Source organism: Marmota flaviventris, chromosome 1 (genome assembly GCF_047511675.1).
Source record: "Marmota flaviventris isolate mMarFla1 chromosome 1, mMarFla1.hap1, whole genome shotgun sequence".
Classification (NCBI taxonomy): Eukaryota; Metazoa; Chordata; class Mammalia; order Rodentia; family Sciuridae; genus Marmota; species Marmota flaviventris.
In genome coordinates this window covers 28,900,200-28,922,405 of record NC_092498.1, presented here as the reverse complement: position 1 = coordinate 28,922,405, position 22,206 = coordinate 28,900,200, and the positions used below count along the sequence as shown (strand labels likewise).

General features: G+C 35.8%; 1 protein-coding gene across 2 annotated transcripts in view; it reads right to left on the bottom strand.

Annotated features, from left to right (window-relative positions):
• Positions 1-22,206, bottom strand: part of Abcb1 (ATP binding cassette subfamily B member 1) — a 183,550-nt gene that overhangs the window by 23,921 nt on the left and 137,423 nt on the right. For both annotated transcript variants that reach the window (XM_071612155.1, XM_071612159.1), the window contains exons 8-19: positions 17,297-17,421; positions 12,625-12,796; positions 10,539-10,652; positions 10,283-10,393; positions 9,965-10,090; positions 9,671-9,874; positions 9,172-9,342; positions 8,726-8,887; positions 7,728-7,886; positions 6,735-6,881; positions 4,331-4,438; positions 2,640-2,717 (exon numbers count right to left, since the gene is read on the bottom strand). In XM_071612155.1, the coding sequence (XP_071468256.1) occupies positions 2,640-2,717; positions 4,331-4,438; positions 6,735-6,881; positions 7,728-7,886; positions 8,726-8,887; positions 9,172-9,342; positions 9,671-9,874; positions 9,965-10,090; positions 10,283-10,393; positions 10,539-10,652; positions 12,625-12,796; positions 17,297-17,421 (1,677 nt within the window). The remainder of the gene's footprint in view (positions 1-2,639; positions 2,718-4,330; positions 4,439-6,734; positions 6,882-7,727; positions 7,887-8,725; positions 8,888-9,171; positions 9,343-9,670; positions 9,875-9,964; positions 10,091-10,282; positions 10,394-10,538; positions 10,653-12,624; positions 12,797-17,296; positions 17,422-22,206) is intronic.

Sequence of the window (22,206 nt, the reverse complement as noted above, 5' to 3'; positions counted from 1 at the left end):
CTGCTTGGTCCCAATCACAATTTGAAGTATTGGACAAAACAATGAGCACTAACAACAAAATTGCTGCTCTCCTAAAGCTCAAGTTCTGGAGATAGAGGGTGCAAATACATTTATGCCATCTCAGGAGGTAATACACGCTGTGAAGAAAAACGGAGGTGGGTAAGGACAAAGAAGTAAGGGAAGGTGCTATTTTAGAAACTGGTGTAGAAACAGAGAAGGCCTTTCTAAGGTGACACTGGAGCATAGAACTAAGTGCAGGAAGGGATGAGCATATCCAAGAAGAAGGAACTGGCACATGCAAAGGATCTGAGGTGCAACTACACTGGACCTGTCCAAATACTAGCAACAAAGCTTTAAAGGGTGCTTGTAACCTAAGAAGTCACTTGGTGTGAATCTGAAAAAGCTGCCTCTTCCTCTGGACAGAGATCTGTCTTCATGTGGCTTCCTCCCATCTTCTCTTCCCACACATACACAGTGAGCACTGTGTGGGGAGCAGACTGAGTGCTGGTCAAGGGTTAAGGTGTAGGAGATGAGGCCTGAGAGTGGGAAGGGGACATCATGTATGGCCTTTTAGGCAACTATAAAATTCCATACTTCATCCAGAGCGGAATGGTCACTTTCAGCAGGTTTTAGGAAGAGAGATATGGTTTGACTTAGTTTTTAGAAAAATGGCTCTCCTGTTGTGAGGTGAACCTACTGGATTGGGATACAGAGAGAGGCAATGAGACTAGCCAGGAAGCTATTGCAATAGTAAACACAGAAAGAGGAGTCACCATGGTTTTTACCCTGATCAACTGGTAGAAGGGTGCCATCACTCATGGATGTGGGCAAAGAGTAGGTAAGGGGTAAGCCTATAAAGGTTGAGCTGGGGGCAGTGAGGAAGGAGGATGGCAAGTTCAAAGCCCATCTCAGGAACTTAGTGAGGCCCTGAGCAACTTAGTGAGACCCTTTCTCAAAATAAAAAATTTAAAAAATGAGCTGGGAAGTTGCTCAGTGATTAAGCACCCCTGGGTTCAATCCCTGGTACTTAAAAAAAAAAAGAGTTCAGGTCTAAAATATTAACATTGGAAACATTTATTAGACCTCCAAATAGAGAAGTTGAACATGCAGTTAGATAACTGTAGTTCAGGGTGAAATAAATAAACAGGGTTAAAACAAATCAACAAAACAAATCTAAATTAAAATGTGACATTCAGTATCAAATGGAATTTTCTTTGTAAACCACTTAAAAAATGAGTTTAAAGAACTTATGTCCACCATAAATAACTATGGTTACTGAAGTGGTGATCTGCATTAAAATAGTAATTATCAGTTTTATCTAAAATTTTCAAAGAAAAGATGGAGTGTTATAATTCATTACAGCAAATATCAATCTGACTTTTAGTGTTCTTAAGTATTCAAGTTTCTCCCCATGGGAATGTAACTTCCTTGAAGACAGGAACCATTCAAATTGAATGACTTAGAATACTTGGTATGATGTCTTATAAGCACAAGGCTTTAATGGGTTTGTTCTTCTTAATTCATGGAGAAGGCATTATACAAACCCTCAGCTCAGCTCCCAAAGTATAATGGACCTGGGACTTGGCCTGGAGGCTGATGGGGTAATGAGACATTTGGCCCTGGACCACGACCAGCCTAAGTGGGATCTATGTTATAAATATGGTTTGACTAGAGGGTCCAAAGATAGAGTTCCCCATCAAATAGTGCTCTCTAATTAATCAGACTCAGTCCTGGATATGTCCATCACTAGCTAGAAACTTTCAAAAATATGTCTTTTTAGGTGGTGGTAGGAAGAGTGGGAAAGGACTACAAAATCAAAGACAGGTGGAAACCTGCATGTCCTCTAGAAATCCTAGCACAGCCCACAGATGCTTCTCAACCAGGATTCAAGTAGCCCTGGCATGTCTGGAGCAGGTTTCTAGAGCATCATTTTATTCAATGGCAAGTGATTAATGATTTTAAAAAGGAATGTTTTAAGTTACATATAAAAATATCCTGATTATTAAATAAACTTACTCCTTTCAACCAGGATGCTATAGGTTACATTCCTAAAATCCTTTATTTCCCTTTCTAGGGAAAACATTCAGAGTGTCTGTTGCAAGGATCTTGAAGGTATGAGAAAAGAAAGGCAGTCCATTGAGTCGTTACTAGATGGCAATGCTGCAGTTTGAAGTGCTGTATCAGTCTAGCCACAGCAAAGGAACTGGCAGTAAGGAATGGGCCATGTGGATGAGTTTGGATTTGTTGAAAGGATGGGGAAAAAGGGCAGGAAAAAAAAAACATGACAGAGTATCCTAGGTTTCCCAAGAGAAAGAAGGAAAGAAAGGGAGGAAAGGAATGGGGGCATTGAAGGTCACTTCCACTGACACTGCCTACAACTACTCAGACAAAAAGCTGGAGGTGAAAATACTCAGGAAACGACATCTGTCTCAACTGCAGTTCCTTGTACCCACCTATATACATCCAACAGACACCAAGGCCTCTACTTGACCTGGGGGATGGTTTAAAGACACCTCTGAGAGAAGACTGAAGGATGACTTACACAGGAGCAGTCTGAGCGGCCTGGCTGAGCTCCCATTCCTGAGTTCCCAAGTACAAAAGAGGAGTCCCACATGCCAGCTCACCCCTTAACAACATACCTGTCTCAGCATGGACCTGAAAACCATGTATCGGAGTCTCTTGGTGAGGATCTCTCCAGCTTTGCCAAATGTGAAGCCCTGTGAAGAATAAGAAGAACATGCCACTCATTTATATAAGTGATTGTTATTTACTAAGGCCTCACCCAGGCCTGCACACTTGGGCACACGAACTCTCATAGTCGTCAAGAGGCAACATTACCCCTGTGCTACATACAGATAGAACACTGAGGCTTAGACAGTTAAAGTACTTATTTGCCCAGGTGCTTGTGGCACATGCTTATAATCCCAGTGGCTCAGGAGGCTGAGGCAGGAGGATTGTGAGTTCAAAGCCAGCCTCAGCAACTTAGCAAGGCTCTAAGCAACTCAGTGAGACCCTGTTGCTAAATCAAATATGAGGATCAAATATGAGGATGTGGCTCAGTGGTTAAGTGCCCCTGGTTTAATCTCCAATATACTACTACTACTACTACTACTAATAATAATAATAAATTTCTCATTTTGCTAAGGACTCAAAATTGGGTACTTGTGCAACTGGTACTCAAACCTAGCATAGCCAAGAACAGTGGCACACACCTGTAATCCCAGCAGCTCAGGAGGCTGAGACAGAAGGATTGCGAGTTCAAAGCCAGCCTTAGCAATAGTGAGGCACTAAGCAATTCAGTGAGACCCTATCTCTAAATTTAAAAAATACAAAATAGGAGGATGGGGATGTGATTCAGTGGTCAAGTGCCCCTGAGTTCAATCCCTGGTACCAAAAAACAAAAAACAAACAAACAAACAAACAAAAAAACCCCACCAACCTATGTCTTACACCAAAACCCATACTGCCTTAGCATACTAAACTTGTAGAGCACTTGATGCCTTTAAAAATTTCATTTCTGCCAAATGATTCACAAGTTGTAAAATCTGACTCTAGGGTCTGAGGCTGTAGCTCAGTGGCAGAGCACTTTGCCTAGCATGTGTGAAGCACTGGGTTCAATCCTTAACACCAATAAAAATAAACAAATAGAGGCATTCTGTCGACCTATAACTACAAAAAATTTTTTTAAAAAAATATGACTCTACAAATATTTCCTAGAGTTTTTATTTGAGGATTGACATTCTTTTTTTAATATTTATTTTTTAGTTGTAGTTGGAACAATACCTTTATTTGTTTTTACGTGGTGCTGAGGATCAAACCCAGGGCCTTGCGCTTGCTAGGCGAGTGTGCTACCACTGAGCCACAATGCCAGCCCCTTGAGGACTGACATTCTTTCATAGTTAAAGAGTCCTTTTTCCTTTAGAAAAAGTTGATTGATAAATTCTTCAAAACAGTGTAGCTTGTTTAGGAAGTTCTTATTTGTTGTTGACTTTTAGAATACTGGAAGACATTTCTTTGGGTATTTAAATTCACTGGCAATACTTATATTCAAACTTATATCTAGAGTCTCACCAAAGCCCATTTTTGAGTTCTCACCTTTCATTTCCAATCATGATATTAGATCAAACACTGTATCCCTCTAATTACACTGACATTGGCAGCTGAGGGAGGAGTCAGAAGGGAGGGGAAGCAAATCCAGAGAGTCACAGGATAAAAACCAACATAGCTGTTAGTAACCAAGTTAATAGAGGAACAATGCTACTAAAAGGAAAATTACACAGATGGCCATAAATTCCCTCAAAATGAATAAAATAAAAGTGTAGACACTTACCTGAAGGAAAAATGTAACAAAAGAAACGATTCCTAGGATTAGAAACAACAGCGAAAATATGTTACTGTTCTGTCGTTGTATTTCAGGATCATTATTTTTTGTAAATACCTATGAGAAGATATTTAAAGGACTATTAGTTTAATCACTGAAAAAATCATGCCAGGTCTGCCCCACTCCCCATCTGGCATTATTCTGGGGGTCAGGAGAGCCTTTGCATTCTGGGAATCAGGGTTGCCTCTTTTATCTAATATTGACCTTAAAGGTATCTGCCTTCTTCCTTCCTTAATAACCAAGAAGAGGTCTGTCACTCATCAATTGATCCAACATTTTGTCTGCTCAGGTTTCCTCTTGGAGTAATAAATGCCATTGGGCTATGTAAAGTAGCAATGCAAATACTCTTTCTTCCTTGGTGAGGAACTATATCGTATGGCAATTTGTTGTTTTGCTATGTGAACATTTCGAACTATTCTGAGGTATCTGGAAGGAAACTGCTGATGTGCTTTTGGTGCACCAGAGCACCAGAGAGAGAGAGGTGCTCATGCATTTGGCCTTTCAGAAAGGAAGGAGGCTGCTGTTAGCATTCTTTGTCATATGGCCAGTTAGATAGTCACTTGAGAGCTGCAGTCAGGTGACTGAGAACCATACATGGAAACTTTTACAGAAATGGTTAGAAGGGCAAATAGAACATCTTGGGTTCAAAGAAAACAGAATATCAACCACAGGGAAAGAAAACACACCTCTCCCTTCACAAGGTCAAAATCATTCTGTGAGAGTCACATTCCTAACCCAGCCCAGATAACTTTATCCTTGGTGAAAAAGGAGGGGATAGAAGAGATTAAATCATTTTTTCTTGCCTAGTCATTTCAATAGAAATAAACAACTGTCAATCACTGAATTCTGACTTTGTGCCAGACAATACTCTAGCAAATCCATGTGTACTGTTCCTCTTGTCCCACAAACATCTCTTCAAGTTGCTTTATCATCACCATCATTTTATAGTAAGGGAAACTAAAGCACAGAGAGATTGCAATTAACCTGCTCAAGATAACACAGCCAGCCAGCCAGGGATGACCCAAGAGTATAGACCAAGCAATCAGACTCAAAGCCCACTGTTTACAAGACAGATGGCTGATTGCCTGCCCCAATACTTAGGAGCTATGTGTCAGCTCTGCATCATTGACCTTCAGGCTTACTGTTATAACAGGCATGAGAAAGACATTAAGTACATAAGTTGAATTTTTGTTAACAAAAGCTGAACCCAATCCTAAGTCAACCACTTCTATTTCTTTTTTTCTGATGACACCACTGTCTATCACTCTGCCTACAAGACATATGTTAGAACAGGGTCAGCAAACTACAGGCCACAGGGCAGATATTTATATAAAGTTTTAGTGGAATACAGCATGTTCATTTGTTTCCATATTTGTGCCACAAGGGAAGAGTTGACTATCAGCAACAGAATCCATAGGACCTGCAAAGCCTAAAATATTTACTCTTGTATCCTGTATAGAAAAGCTTGCTGGCCTCTGTCATAAAATACATGCTCCATGAAACCAGAAATTTTGTTTTCTTGTTGGCAATTTTACAGCACACAGAAAAATAGCTGGCACAAAGCAAACACTGAAAAAATATTTCTTGAATGAGTACTTAATACATGAATATCAACCTGAAAAAAGCTAGTCATGCATGGATAGATGTGAATGGTTATGTATTTTTTGTTTTAAAATCAAAAGTTAGTGTTGGCTTATGCTACTTGTAGTGCTCAATTTCTTTCTCCACAATGTTTTCAGCAGTATGGCAAGGGTATCCTTAGCTTGATGATTGAAAACCTGTCACTAAATAGAGAGCACGCCTGCTTCGTTTGTAACGTTATTATTGAAAACATCACTGTTAGATCAGGTGAAACCAGTATACATCAACCTCAATATTTAGGAAGCTATTTCTTTTTCAGTTTTAGCAACAGAGATGAAAATTACACCTTCCAGGGATTGCATGCTAGGCCTGGTCATGTCCTGGCAAGTGTGTAGGTTAAGTAACAGCTTATTCTTGAGTCAGTTTGAAAAATACATGAGGAATCCCCTTTGTACACTGGGTGAGATGACAGTTCTAGAATTTTGCTTAGACCCCAACGTTGATGGTACAAAAGAGTCATGTTACTGGTTTCACTATCTCAGGGATCTAGTCCCCTGAGATGGAAATTGACAGGGCCCTAGATATGAATTTACAAACTCAACTTTCCTCTCACATACCATATTCTATTTTTATATCTTTGAGCTGGTTAGTGTCATGTGAAGAGATGTGTTCTCAATGGCTTATGTAAGTTTATACAAACACACATGCTCCATTCATTCTTCATTTAGGACTCACAAGTAAATATAAAACCAAAATGGATGTAAACATTTACCCCTATAATCCTTGATAATATTATTGCAAATGCTGGCTGCAGGCCTCCATTTATAATAGAACAAAATACACCAACCACAAAATAAGGCCATTCAGTTAAATTCAGCTTTAGAATCCTCCAAAAGGAAACTAGAGGTATATTTTCATCCTAGAAAACACAAAATAGCACAAAAAGCTAGTTTAAAAAAATTGATAATTGATTTTATGATGTACAGTTCTTCCATATGCACAAAACTTCTTAAGTGAATACATTATTTTTCCTTATCAGTTACTGGTATTTAGCTTCTAGAAAGTGCTGACAGATTCTGTTACTGTATCCCTTTGTTTTTTAAGAAATGAATGATGTTTGCACAAACATTTAACTCTTGACCTGGCATTCAGAAAATAATAATAATAATATTTACACTTAGGGATAAACAGAAATGAAATTTTAATATTTAAAGATCTACTATAGTCTTTACATTATAAATTCTAATTCTAGAAATCTTTCTATAAGTTCTTAATTTTAAATTCTAAACTGATTTTAAAATGCTGACATTTTAGTTTGTGGAACACCCTCGAGAATATCACAAAATGCTGGAAAATCATTTCTTGTTCCCATTCCTACCTCAGCCCCAGCCCACCCAACTAGGAGTGTTATTGTTTGGCTCTGAAATTCCCCCAAAAGCTCATGTGTTAAAGGCTAGGTGCCTGATCATGCAGCAGTGTTCAGAGGTGCATTCCTGGATGATTAGATTATGAGAGTTCTGACCTCATCAAGGGATGAAACCATTGATGGATTAATTATCTGATGGCATTACTGAGAGGTAGTGGAAACTATAGGAGGTGGGGCCTAGTTGGAGAAAGTAGGTCAACAGGGGTATGCCTTAGAAGGCTACATAGTGTCCCCAAACCCCCATGAGGTTAAGAGCTTTACTCTGCCCGACCCTTCTGAGATGTTTCTGCATCATTACAAGACAAAAAACAAGGGAGCCAGCAGGCCAGGGACTGAAACCTCTGTTTTGTCTTGGCCTTGTGGTCCATGGATACTCTTGAGAGTTGATTTTCTTCTTATTATACTGGATCCTGAATCTTTTGAAGGCATATGGAAGACATCAATGTCAATTTTGGATTCACCAACTTCATTTTCTAATTCAATTTCATTTCCTCCTGTCTAAAATTAATAAGAAATATGCATACACTGGTTAGGATTAGTTAACCAATGAACATCAGATACCAAGAAAAATGGTAATTTGCTTCAAGTAGTTACAGGAATGGATGAAGTTAAACTGCTGTTCCTTTCTGTGTAATATATGGAAAAATAAAAACTACTAAATAAGGATTTCTAGTGAATATGCAGAAATGTGAAATCCTTTCCATGCATCTTATCTGGTCATCTCCTTTCTGAGGAAATTTAGCTCAATCAAGTTTGCTTTGGACCAATTGACAGAAAAATGGTATGAGCAATAATATAAGCCATATTTTTCATTTAAAATTTTCCAGTAGCTATATTTTAAAAATGTGAAAAGAGATAAAATCAATTTGAATTATTTATTTTTTTAACCTAATAACATTCAAGATATTCTTATCTGATATTATCATTTCAACACACAATCAATATAAAACATTTGAAATATTTTGCAATTCTTTTTTTTGTTTTTATTTTGTTTTGTTTTTGTACTAAGCCTTCAGAATCTGATGTGTGTTGTCTACTTACAACATTTCAATTCAGGTTAATCAACATTTAAATGTTCAATGATCATATGTGGCTAGTGGTTATTATTAGTGAATAGTACACCTTTAAATCACTTTAAGCTTTTCTGTATTTATTCTTTAGTTCCTCTCTTTTTAAGAAAAAAAACATTTTAAACACTGGCTTGATCCTAAATCCCCCAGTATTTTTTCTTACTTTTCAAGAGAATCAAATCAAATAACATTTATTTATAGCTTTACTCATAGCAACATTAGTTTATCATTGACATAATTTAAGGAAGTTCTAGAGTCAAATCATACCTGCATTGTGACAAGTTTAAAGTAAACACCTTTCTCTTTCATGAGTTCATCATGATTTCCTTTCTCCACTATGACTCCATCATCAAAACCAGCGATGACATCAGCATTACGAACTGTGGACAAACGGTGAGCTATCACAATGGTGGTCCGGCCTTCTCTGGCCTAAAGAGGGAGAAATTTGGTTTTTTAATACATTCATATTTACATGTTAAAAAAATCATTCTTTCTAATTATATTCACCAAACACCAGTGCTTTGCATGTTATAAAACCATCAAAGCTATAGACCATCTTCTCTAACTTCAGTAAACATATAGTCAATTGATAATGGTTTAACATGATATTTTATTATAATAAATACAAATACAAGTAAAGGCCAAAATTAAGAAGAATTAAAAACAGGGTGTTACATTCATAAATAAGTTGGTTTGAACCAGGGCTCACAGACCTTATCCAGAGCCACCTGAACCACTGCTTCACTTTCTGTGTCCAAGGCTGACGTGGCCTCATCCAGCAGGAGGATCTTAGGGTTGCGGACAAGGGCACGAGCAATGGCGATTCTCTGTTTCTGGCCCCCACTCAGCTGAGCGCCCCTTTCTCCAACCAGGGTGTCAAATTTCTACAACAGGAAAAACATAGGAGGAGTTAGCAAAAGAACAAGGTGTTCATGTATTAAATCATTGTAAATCAGGGAGTAATCCCATGAAACTAAGCCTCATCATAGGCAATACAGTCTAGTTCATTAGAACTTAGCAATAACCAACCCTAGTTTTAAAAGACATATCTACTACTAGTTAATACTGCTAGAGATTAACGATTCAAAATAATTTCAATTTCCCTTTTAAGGAGGTTTTCCCAATATACAGTAGATTCCTAACTTCCTATGGACTGTTTGGCCACTGTCTATTCTTCACACCTTTGGAACCATGAAGGTCAGGCTAACTCACATGAGGCAGTTTCATGATAAAGTCATAAGCATTGGCTTCCTTGACGGCTTTCTTAATCTCATCCATGGTGACATCTTCACGACCATAGCGAATATTTTCCGCTATTGTGGTGGCAAACAACACAGGTTCCTGGCTCACCACACCAATGATTTCCCGCAGGTATCTTACATTGATTGTCCTAATGTCCTGCCCGTCAATACTGATCTGAAATAAGAAATAAGTGTGATTCTCAAATACTCGTAGTTGAAATCACATCATCAGAGTGATCTGTAATGGAAATAGCATCTAGCTCACCACTCCCTCAGTGGGGTCATAGAGCCTCTGCAGCAGCTGGACCGTTGTGCTTTTCCCACAGCCACTGTTCCCAACAAGGGCTACTGTCTGCCCACTCTCCACCTTCAGGTTGAGGCCCTTCAAGATCTACCAAGAGTGAAAAATAAACTTAAAGGCAATTTTGCGTGTACAGTTATAGAGTCTATGAACTATCAGTCAATTCAATACTAGGTTTAAAAATATACATGAATTTTCCTTTTTCTGTATTTTCTTAAGGAAATTAACAAGCTCTTCATCCAATAGGTTGTTCAATCATTGATTTGTCATTTATCGCCATACCTTAACTTCTTTTCGAGATGGATAACTGAAGTGAACATTTCTGAATTCCAAATTTCCCTTAATATTGTCTGGTTTGTGCCCACTCATCGAGAAGCTGTCAATGCTTGGTTTCTAAACAGAATAAAATTTTAGATTAGTAGGTTACAGTAACTGCTTGTTAGTGATCCTTTGTGGAGAGCTAGAAAAATGATAATGAAACTGAATCTTAACTAGAAAATATTTTAGGTGAATGGATAAATGGCCAGTTCAGACTTACATTATCAATTATCTTAAAGACTTCATAAGCAGCTCCTCTTGCGTTTGCAAGTGCTTCAATGTTGGGAGATGCCTGTCCAATACTGAAAGCTCCAATTAACACAGCAAAGAAGACCTGAGGAATGGGGAGGAAAACCATCAAATTACTTTGTGTATATCACAATTATTTTCATACTTCCTCTTCTTTCCAACATAGCTAATTCCATTTTAAAATGGGAAGGCAACACAAGAATATTGGGTATTAAAAGTGTTTTACAGGTTTGTAGATAGTAAATTACAAATGTATCACCACAAAAAAAATGTCAAGTAAGTGAGGTGATAAATGTTAATTGGCTTGATTTAATCAGTGCATATCATACATATACCAAAATATTATATTTTATAAAAATAATAAAATCATGATAAATTGATTAAAAATAAATTTTAAAAATGTTTAGCATGTTGAGTTAGTCTTATTTACTCAGTGAAACAACAATGTAATTCTATATAACCACAATATTATAATAGAACACTTTTTATATTTCTTCAATGGCTAAGTATTTTTATTTAGACCATTAAGAGGGGAAAATGGAGACAAACACTAGAAGATAAGTCAGAAGACCTAGGTCCAAATCCTAAATAAGTACTAATTACTATATGTCTTTAGGACATTCTCTTATAATCACTGAACTTTTATTTCTTCATTTGTAAAAATAAGTAAGACTGTTCTTTTTGTACATTGTATCTGATGAAACTGCACATGAAAATATTTTATAAATTATAAAGCACACACATAAGGCTAAGTCTCCCCCATGCTCACCACCAGACCATTCTCTGAGGTCTAATAGATACGTTTTTGCTCTTTGTTTTGCTTAAATCAGTTTCTTATTCGTAAAGACTTACTCAATTTTGCTTCTATTGGAAGTTGAAGAGAAGTTAACATTTCTTTCTAAATCATATAAGACTTATATTGCCCAATAATTCATATAGAAGGAACTTTGCTAAGAAATTCTATATTCATTACTTCAATTAGTCCTTACTTCAACACTGAAAAGGCACACTCCATTTGGCAGAAGAGGCAGAAGAGGCAACAGAGGCTTGAAAAGTTTAAATGGCTGCCTCACTCATTTAGCTAGTAACTGGCACAGCTGGAATTAGAAACATGTTGGCCTGATATCAAATCCTGAACTCACTATTCCAAATGACTCCAGTTTGTGAAGCAGATTTGAGTTCAGTGAATACTGGATTTAAACTGCTCATCTAGGATTGGGGGTATAGCTCAGTAGTAGAAGCTCTTGTCTAGGATGAGTTAGGCCCTAGGTTGAACTCCCCAACACCACAAAAAGTAAAATGAAATAAATTGCTTATGTATATTAAAATGAGGCAATATACATCTCTTACTACAACCTACCCTCACCCACAGCATCACTATCCTAAAAAGTCTTTTTCGTAAAAGCCATTCCTTCTCAGGACAGCCTCACAAATGCTGGATGATGCAACAGGCTGAAAAAAACCCAAGAGGAAATTATTACAAAATTATTACAAATGTGAATCCTGAGAAAATAAACTATTTCCAGGAACTCAAGGAAACACAGTCTCTGGTTAATGCAATATACTTGTGCTTGGCCTAAGAAAGAAATGGAGTGACCTTCCCTAAAGGATGCAGATTAAACTTGGTTTGCCAATTATTTCATTGTCTTTCATCAATTTGTGAGGTGGATTAGTTGCCATTCAAAATAATTTGAAAGTAAATTATGTGTTTTGCCATCTGTTAATGTGAATAGTAAATTAGAAAATAAAAATGTTTAGTATTAATTTTGACACAAAGAAATGATCTCATTAAATGAAAGTCTCTGCTAGAGAGATTGATAATGTTACTATTATTTAGGCTACAGGAAGAATTGTGCAAGAGATTTGCAAAAGAGACCACAAAATTGCTTGCTGAATGCATCGGACTTCCTTACCATTCTAACCTAGTAACACCTATTTCTTTGGAATATTCAATAACTGTTCAGAGTATATTCTTTTAAAGTAAAGATAAAGCCACTTGATTTCATTAGCATTTTAAATAATGACTTATTTCTTTTTATGACTCATATATAACTTACAGTGAGCACTTTTCCAATAGTATACTCCTTTGCGAGGACCAAGGAAGTCCCATACCAGAATGCCAGTGCATATGATGCATAGATCAGCAAAAAAGCAGCACCCATAGAAATGTTGGCTGTGATAGCTTTTTTTATTCCAATTCTTTTAGCTTCTTCTAAATTTTTATTGTACCTTGGAGAAAGAACAAAAATTATCATATATACTCATAAATCTTATGAAAATGTCAATGTAGCATGATGGTGATTGAGTAGCTAGAATATGCTCATCCTAGTAACATACATGTATTTTCCTTTTGCCCTCACATTGACATTATGATGTTATTACTATTTTATTCTCTTCTTGTAGAACATGAAAATGAGGCTAACTTATTTGTGGATGAGTATTCTAAAAGTTCCTTCTCTGGCTTTAGCAATAGTGAAATAAGTGAAGCAATGTTTAGCAAACATACAGGATATGAACTGTTTCACACACAAAACAAAATAAGAAGCTATGAAAAAAGCTGCCTTCCCTTCAGAATCCGCATGCCTCTTCCATTAATTAATAAAATGGAGACATAGTTCTAGAAAGTACTAAACACAAGAATGTCATTTAAATCTCTGACCCTTAAGGACAACTTGCTCCCTAGCCTGCCTCCCTTTGGTACTCTTGGAAGGATCAACTGGGAGATTACATGTGTGAGAGATTTTGCCTGCTTTGAATTGCCATGTAATACTTTTACATTTAAGCTATACAATTTATCTTGTTTTCATAGATATCTATTTTAAAAGTCACTGACCGAAAAAATTTATCGAGGCTTAAAAATATATAATATTCCTCCAGTATTTATCAGTGTCCCCTTCTTTTATTCTTTCTACACATTGCCTATATTTTTTCTTCCAACATTTTTCATGCCATGGCTGCCTGCTGCTACGGGTAAGTGGCTTGGGCCACCCACGGCTTTCTGGCTATGAGGGCTAAGAAAAATAAAAATTTCAACATTTATAGCCCTGCTATCCATGCACAGCACAATGTCTTGGAGAACTCCCATGAGACCTCTTAGCGTAAATATAAGGAGTTACATACAAAACAAGCAAGCAAACGTAAACAACAATGAAAAATGTTGGAGTCCACCGAAACATTTTCTTTCTTCAATTCTAATGGCTTAACAGGCTTTAAAGTACTTTAAACCTTCAAAGAGTGGACAATTTTTGATGTTAAAGCAAAAGGAGATAGTGCCTATAATTTTACCTTCATTTAAAAGAAACATACAAAAATTGCTTTAAGAAGATAGATATGGAGATAAGCTAATAGGACCAAGAGTTAAAGAAAGAGACAAAACTTTACAAACATAGAAACAAGGTAAAATTATTAGAGAAATAGGACAAATGGTAATTTAGCCTTAAAGTTGTCTTTATCCTCTTTGTCAGACCTCCCATCAAAACCCAGAGTATTGCCTTGCAGAAAGGAGCTCAGGCTATTGAAATGAAGAAACTTATTGGCAGAATTCAGAGTTGGGAGTCTTTGGTCCATTAAATACACCAGTATCTGAATGTTACAGAGTATTATGTTTTCTTTGAAGGATTCATTTCATTAGTACAGCAGAATTCGACCTCTGACCAATATGAGCATGCATTCTCTCTGGTCTTTATGACTACTTTTTATAAACAACTACTTTATCACAAATATAAAAGCATGCCAAATAAAATTTATATGTCCACTAAGAACAAATTTAAATGGAACTTTATAGTCATAAAATATGCAGATCCTCAACTTGTCAGTTATAACAATGTTTCCTTTGCAGGGTTCAGGGGTGTGGCACACACAAGTGTGTATATATCTCCCACTTTAGGAGTTGAGCTGAGGTACACAGTACCATCTGCCATAAATTATACATGATTACATTAAGAAAATTTAATGCTTATAACCCACACTCTAACCATCTCCTTTCTGACTACTTTTTTTTTATCTAGCCACTTTATCATTACAAAAGTATGACAGATGAAATTTATATGATGATTATATCCACTAAAGAGCAAATTTAAATGGAACTTGATAGTGATAAAATATGAACATCCTTATCTTGCCAGCTATAACTTGCTTCTGCAGAGTATGTGTATATCTCCCACTTTAGGAATTGAGTTTAGCTGAGGTATAAGGTACTACTTGGCATAAGTTACACATGATTACATTAAGGAGGTTTAATGCTTATGACTCACACTCTACCATCTCCTTTTTTTCCATTCTTGCTTACTGAGACTAATGCAGAAACCATTTCACTGATGTGCTATTGTCCTATGCAGCCAGAGGAAACATTTGCACAAGAAAAAGCAACAACAGGAAGAAAATAATTTAGACACCATAAAAGCTAAATGAAGATAAGGGGGTAGAAGAGAGAGCTGACATAAACAATATTCTTTTTACATAGGCTCTTTGTTAATTTTTCTATAAAATGTCAGTCAGTATAAAACCAGATTTTAATATCATTTATCCATTAAAAGATTTAGCATAGGAATAATAAGGTAGAAGTTCCTAAAATGAACTGAATATAGCAAAACATTAATATTTAGAAAATCTTCTTCTTAACTATTATGAAAATACTTGTCAAAGATGAAAGTAAATGCTTAAAAGGAGGAATAATCTTGGTTAAACAAATGGAAAATAATACTAATAGACAAATATATTTGCAAAGCACACATAAGAGAGAAGAATATTATTAAATTAAGAAGAACAAAATGATTCTATTACATTTGTTTACAATTAGGATTAAATTTCCATTCCAAGATAGTTAATTTCTTCCTGTATCTGCTATTTTGAAGACAAAATCAGACCAAGACTTTGATTGCTAGTCCATATGGAAAGAGAGACAAAGAGAAAAAGAGCCAGAGAGAAAACTGAAGGAATATGTTTGTTCTAAAAATAGTCTTATCCATTGTGCTTTCGAATTAAATCCCAAATCTAGGTACTTGTCACTGCTCTAGAGCAGGCTACAATAATTCCACTCCTGGGACTGCTGTATCAGCACTCCACTGGTCTCCCTGATCCCACCCTTTATCTGCTCTCACCCATTAACCAGGTCAAAACAACATGGTCATTCTTCTGTTTAGTACCCTCAGCCACTTCCCCAGGCCCATGGAATAAAGTCCTCGCTCTTCTCTGTGGCCTACAGATCCCCACATTCTGGCCTCTATCCACATCAAATTTCCCTCACTCCTCTGTCCTCTAATCACACGTCTTATGATATTTCCTAGAACACAGAAAACCTTTGGCACCTCAGAAAATTTGGAAGATTCTTCTTCCAACCCATCCATCCCTATTCCCATCATGGGTGGCTTTTTTTCATCTCATAAGTTTCAGCCTTCATGAAACCTCCTGAAGAGGGCTTCCCTGACCACCATACTTAAATCTTTCCTTTTCATCCTCATCAACACACAGACTGATTGTTTTTCAGGGAATTTAAAAAAATCTATAATGTCTTTCTACCCCCTCTGATTCTCTCATCATTTTCCCAAATAACATTATCTCCAACTGGTGCAGTAGATACTTGCTCATTTGTAGTCTGTACCCTTCCCTTCCTCCTGTAAAAATTTAAGCTCCAAGAAAGTATGGGCTTTATTCAATGGAATGTTGGCATGGCCATTAAGCAAGACTTCCCATTTTATTCGTTAGACACAATTGAAATCAAAAGCAAAATCCTTAGCAAAAATCAAAAGAGAACACTTATATGTTGTTTTCCTTTGAACTTTGATACTTAGCTATCATACATTATCTTAGTGGGTATAAAATACATCATATGAACAAACAAATGTGTGCAGTATAAAAACAATTCTACAGTGACTATGCATGCAATCATATCTAAGGTCAAGAAACAGAACACTTCCAGAGCCAGAGACTCCTGGGCCATGTGTCCTACTCTTATCAGACAACATTACTTCATCACCAGGAGCAACCATTGTTTTGACTTTAAAAATTCCCTTTATGGATTTACCACACAATGATATACCCAAAACAATATATTTAATTTGTGTGTAAAAAAACATTAAACGATTATATCAGAATATTAGAGTATCTATTAAATTTTAAAGAAAGTCTCTCACTGCTCAGAAATCAATGGATCTGGTGAATGTTATAAATTTCAACAAATTACTATCTAAACTCTCAGAAAGCTAATAAAAGAGAACAGTCACAGGAGAATAGTTAAACAGCACATAATAAAAAAGATTTTGAGCTTTTGTAAAAATTTGTTTTTGGTTACATTTTTATCTTCCAAATTATGGAGCATATTCATCTAAGTAGAAGCCTGGATAAAAAAGGGAATGAACCACAGATTAAAATGTTCCTATACACTTTACAGGAAATATTCAATCTTACAGAATCAAGAATTAGCTCGATAGACCAAAAACAAAAAATCAGAGATATAAAATACATTTCAGACTTAGTAAATTATTTTTATATCACTGTCCACCTATAAAACCATAGAAAACTCTTTGAATTAACAGATATAAAAAGAATGCAACTAGAATTGTAACTTCTCCAGAATATTAGCAATGCTAATATTATAATGTATTCATTAAGATATTTAAGGAAATACATTTATATTAGGAAAAACTCTTATAATTAACACTGTCAAGATGAAAGGTATATAAGATGACACAGAATTGAACATTTCTAGCAACTTTAAAAAGAAACTCAAACCTTTCAAGTTCTTTATTTTGTCCTCCAAATGCAATCACAGTTCTAATGGCTGCTAAGACTTCTTCAGCTACTGCTCCAGCCTTTGCATATGCCAAGAGTTCTTTATCAGTAAAGGATGATAATATCTGTTTAAAAGTGCAATTCAAGATACTTCAAAATTTGTAACAAGTTATCTTTCTCTTTTGCAAAGTAAAAATAAACAGATATACACAAATGCTGTTTGTAGATTAATGCATGTAAAGAACAAAATCTCTCTTTTGTCTTTGGTCATGATGTTGCATTTTTTAGAATATATATTCATTCTGTAAACCACTTCAAAATCTCTATGAACTGTGACTGTCTTTAGTACATTAGATTAATTACAAAATTTATTTTCCCAATGAAAACCTCATTGACATAATTATAACTGGAACTTTTGGGCAATGTTAAATTTCAGAAAATGTATACCATACTATAATCATAAACAAATATAGAAACAGATATTATATCAAGGAAATATGATATGTGTTTAAAGCAACTGCTTTTGATACTTTGGTTAAGAAGTGCTAAGTTCCAGGAGGCTAGAGGAATGCAGGGGACCAAGTGACTTCAGGAAGGTTTCACATGCTAGGTAAGTACAGAGTTTCCTCTGCTGTTAGAAAAACAATACATTCAGCCACTAGGGAGGTCTTTATTTCCTGGAAGCTCTTTGATCTTGCTGTCTGATTTATGAGCATTTATTCTGTAAACAGAACATTACTGGTTACCTTATATGCACAAGATCTCATTTATTCTTCTCAGTTGCACAGTGAAATAAGTATTATTTTCCCCACTTTGTATATAATGGAAACATGAGAAACTAATTAATTTGCTAATAGTGGAATATCCAGGATTTAAGCCTGAGTCCACTAGCTTCAAAGCCTAGTGTGAATCTCTCCCTAAAACCAGCTGCTAACATGAACTATTAGGAAAGCTGAATCAATTCGTACAGATGAAGGTTACTGCTTGCACAAGGAATGCCAAAGTGGTCAACCATCTAAATAAGTATTACACATAACCAATTTATAATAAAATTCTGATTAAACAGTATTATACTCTTTCAGCAGGTAATTCACAGTCATTTTTAAGCTCATTAATGTAAGTAATATCAGTCTATTCTTTCTCGGCCTGAAAAGATCAAAGTTGTTTTGATTTTAACAGTGCATTTCTTCCTTTCCTGATGTGCAAGTAAGTAGAGCTATAACAGACACAGGAATGGGTAGATGAAAATGATTAACACTTATTAATGATGTTCTGTGAGCAGATTTCATGCTGCATGTACTTGTCTTCTTCAGTACCCAAACAATATCCCATAGATTCACTAGACCTTCCTGACTTTGAGCCCTCCTCCTAGAGCTGGTCTACCACACTTTTCTGAATCATTCACAAACTTATGAGACTAGTCAGAGCCATCCCTGAGCATATAGGCCTGCAGAATAGAGGAGGCTCATATAATATGCTTTAACAATGCTTCTCCGCTCCCCTTGAAGCACTGCACTGACACAGCTTAGGCAGCTAACAACAGAAGTGTTATCAAGAAATATTTTTGGAGTTTTAAAATATGCTATTTTAATTTACTATGAATATATCAAGTACCATAATGAATTCCTTTCTCCTTCTATGACCTTCCTAAGCAGACAAGAACATGACAGGATCTTTATTAAGTGTCTTTTCAATAGATTATATCTGTCAAAAGAACAAAACTCTCAAACCTATTCTCAAGGATATTAAAAATTAACTTCTACTATTTTTCCAATATAAAAAATAGGTGACACTTCCATTATTCTAATTACCCATATAAAACTATATAAAGTATCACTAACCATCCCTTTCCAAAGTCTGATGGTTTCTTAATAAAGCCTAATAGGTATTAGTTTGAGATATATGAAACTGTTATTTCTACAAGTTAGAAAGCTGTCTAGGGCTGGGGCTGTAGCTCAGTGGTAGAGTGCTTGCCTTGCACATGTGAAGCACTGGGTTCGGTCCTTAGCACCATATAAAAATAAAATAAAGGTATTATGTCCATCTCCAACTAAAAAAGAAAAAAAATATGTCTAAAGGGTTGGGGATCTAGCTCATTGGTAGAGTGCATAATTAGCATATTTGAGGTTATGGGTTCGATGCACCACCACAACACCACACACACACACACACACACACACACACACACACACACAGAGAGAAAGGGAGAGAGAGAGAGACTCAGTCAGTCCTATATATACAGTTTTGTTATCCTTCAGAAGGAGTATTTAGGATTACTATAATAATTGTGACCATCCTTATCCCATTTTCCCACTTACAAAAAAGTAGTCTTTGTTTTTTATAAATGTTTTATTTTTAATTTTTTTATTTTAAGGTGAGATGTAGTTGTAAAAAGAATACAACGAGGTCCCACATGCTCCTTATCCAGTGTCCTCCAATAACAATATCCTGAAAACTACAGAATAAGATCCAAACCAAGAATTTATTGATAATACCCAACAATATCATTCACATCTACCATCTTACATGCACTCATGCATGTATGTCATGTTTAGTTTAAGCAATGTTATCACTAATACAGATTTATGTGACTTCTGTCACAGTCATGAAGAACAATTCCATCATAAGGAGTCTGTCCTCCTGCTACCTTTTACAACCACAGTCACCTCTGCCCTCACCCCTTGCCTCTCCTCTCCCCCAACATTCCTAAATGCTGGCATCCACTAATTTATTGTCATGGCTATAATTATGCCATTTTAAGAATGTTATATAAATGGAATCATACAGCATATGACCTTTTAGGATAGGCTTTTTTCCTACTCAGTATAATTCTCTAGAGATTCATCCAGGTTGTTGCATGAATCAGTAGTACTTCAGTTTTTAATTGTTGGGTATATTCTATGGTAGGTATGTACCAGTTTATTTAATCATTCACCTATTAAAGGAGATCTGGATTGTTTCCAGCTTAAGGCTATTCTCTCAATAATGCAGGAATGCAGTTGCTGGGTTATATGGTAACTGCAAATTTTGTTTTGTAAGAAACTGTGAAACTGTTTTCCACAGTGGCTGTGCCATCTTACATTCCCACCAGCAATCCATAAGCAACTGGTTTCCTTTGTAGTCTCTCCAGCATTTGGCATTTCACTTTTTAAAAATTTTAGCCATTCTAGTAAATGGGTAGTGGTATCTCATTATGGTTTAATTTGCATTTCACTGTTGACCAATGCGGCTGAACAACAGCTTATTTGCCATCTTTACAGCCCCTTTCCTGAAATGTCCTTTCATGTCTTTTGTTCTTTCTCTTATAGTTTTTCCTTTTAATTGGGTGTTGAGAGTTCTTTATATCCTACATAGTAGTTATTTGTCAGATAAGTGGTTCACATATAATTCTTTCCCAGTCTGTAGCTTGTCTTTTCATTCTCTTCACATAGGCTTCCACAGAGGAAGAGCTTAATTTTGGTGAAGTCTAATTTATCTTTTTTTTTTTCCAAATAGGGATTATGCTTTTGGTGTTAAGTCTAAGAACTCTGCCCAGTCCTACATCCAAAATATTTTTCCCTATGTTTTTTCTAAGTTTTACAACTTTAGGTTTTTACATTTAAATCTGTGATCCATTTTGAGTTAACTTTCCTATGAAATACAAAGTTTAGGTTGAGGCTGTTGCTATTTTGCCTATGGATGTCCAATTAAACTCTAGCACCATTGTTGAAAGGCCTGTCCCTTCCTCCATTAAAACACTTTTGCACCTGCATCAAAAATCAGCTGGGCACATGTGCATAATTGTTTTTGAGTTCTCTATTCTGTTTCATTGATCTGTGTATTTATTCTTTCACCAATACCGCACTGTCTTGTTGACTCTTAACTATACAGTACGCCTAATACCAGGTGGACTTTTTCCTCTTTTTTCCCCCATGATTGCTTTAGTTCTCCAGGGCCTATGTTTTTCCATATACATTTTTAGAATAGCCTTGCTTGTCTGTCTATAAAAAGCCTTACTGAATTTTTATAAGAACTGTCTTAAACTTCGAAGTCAGTTTGGAAAGAACTGACTTCTTTAAGTGTTGTCTTCTAATTCTTGAACACATGATGTTTCTTCATTTTCGGTCTTTAATTTTTCTCATCAGCACTGAATAATCTTCAGCACACAGAACCTATATATTTAAGTGGTTAAGTTTTAAATTTTAATTTTAATGATTGTAAAAGGTGTTATATTTTCAACTAGTTGCATTAACTCTGCATTAACTTAGGAAGTTCTAGCACTTTGTTAAAAAAGAATGGTGAGAGTAGACTTCCTTGACTTAATTCTGATCTTAGGAGGAAGATAGTCTTTCACCATTAAGCATAATATTAGCTGAGGGGTTTTGTTGATGATCTTTACATATTTGAAGTAATGGTCTTCCATTCTTTTTTTAAAAATATTTTTATTAGTTGTTAATGGACCTTTATTTTATTTATTTGTGGTGCTGAGAATCAAACCCAGTGCCTCACACATGCTAGGCACAACTCCAGCCCCAGTCTTCTATTCTTAACTTCTGAGAGTTATCATCAATGGGTGTTGAATGTTGCCAAATGTTTTTCTGTATCAACTTATATGATCATGTTTTTTCTTGTTTAGTTTGTTGTTATGGTAGCTTACAAAGATTGATTTTCAAACATTAAACCAGTATTACATAGCTGCAACAAATCCTATTTGTTTATAATGTATAATTCTTTTATACATTGCTGGATTTGTTTTGCTAATATGGTGCTTAGGACTTTTATTAATATTCATATATGACTCATAAGAGTCTACTGGTAACATTTAACCACTCATAATTTTTGGTTTCAACCATCAATATGATTTATAAATCTCACTGGGAAAAGTAAAGTCTATTGTATAGGTCCATACTTCAGCTCATTCTGTTGTTCCT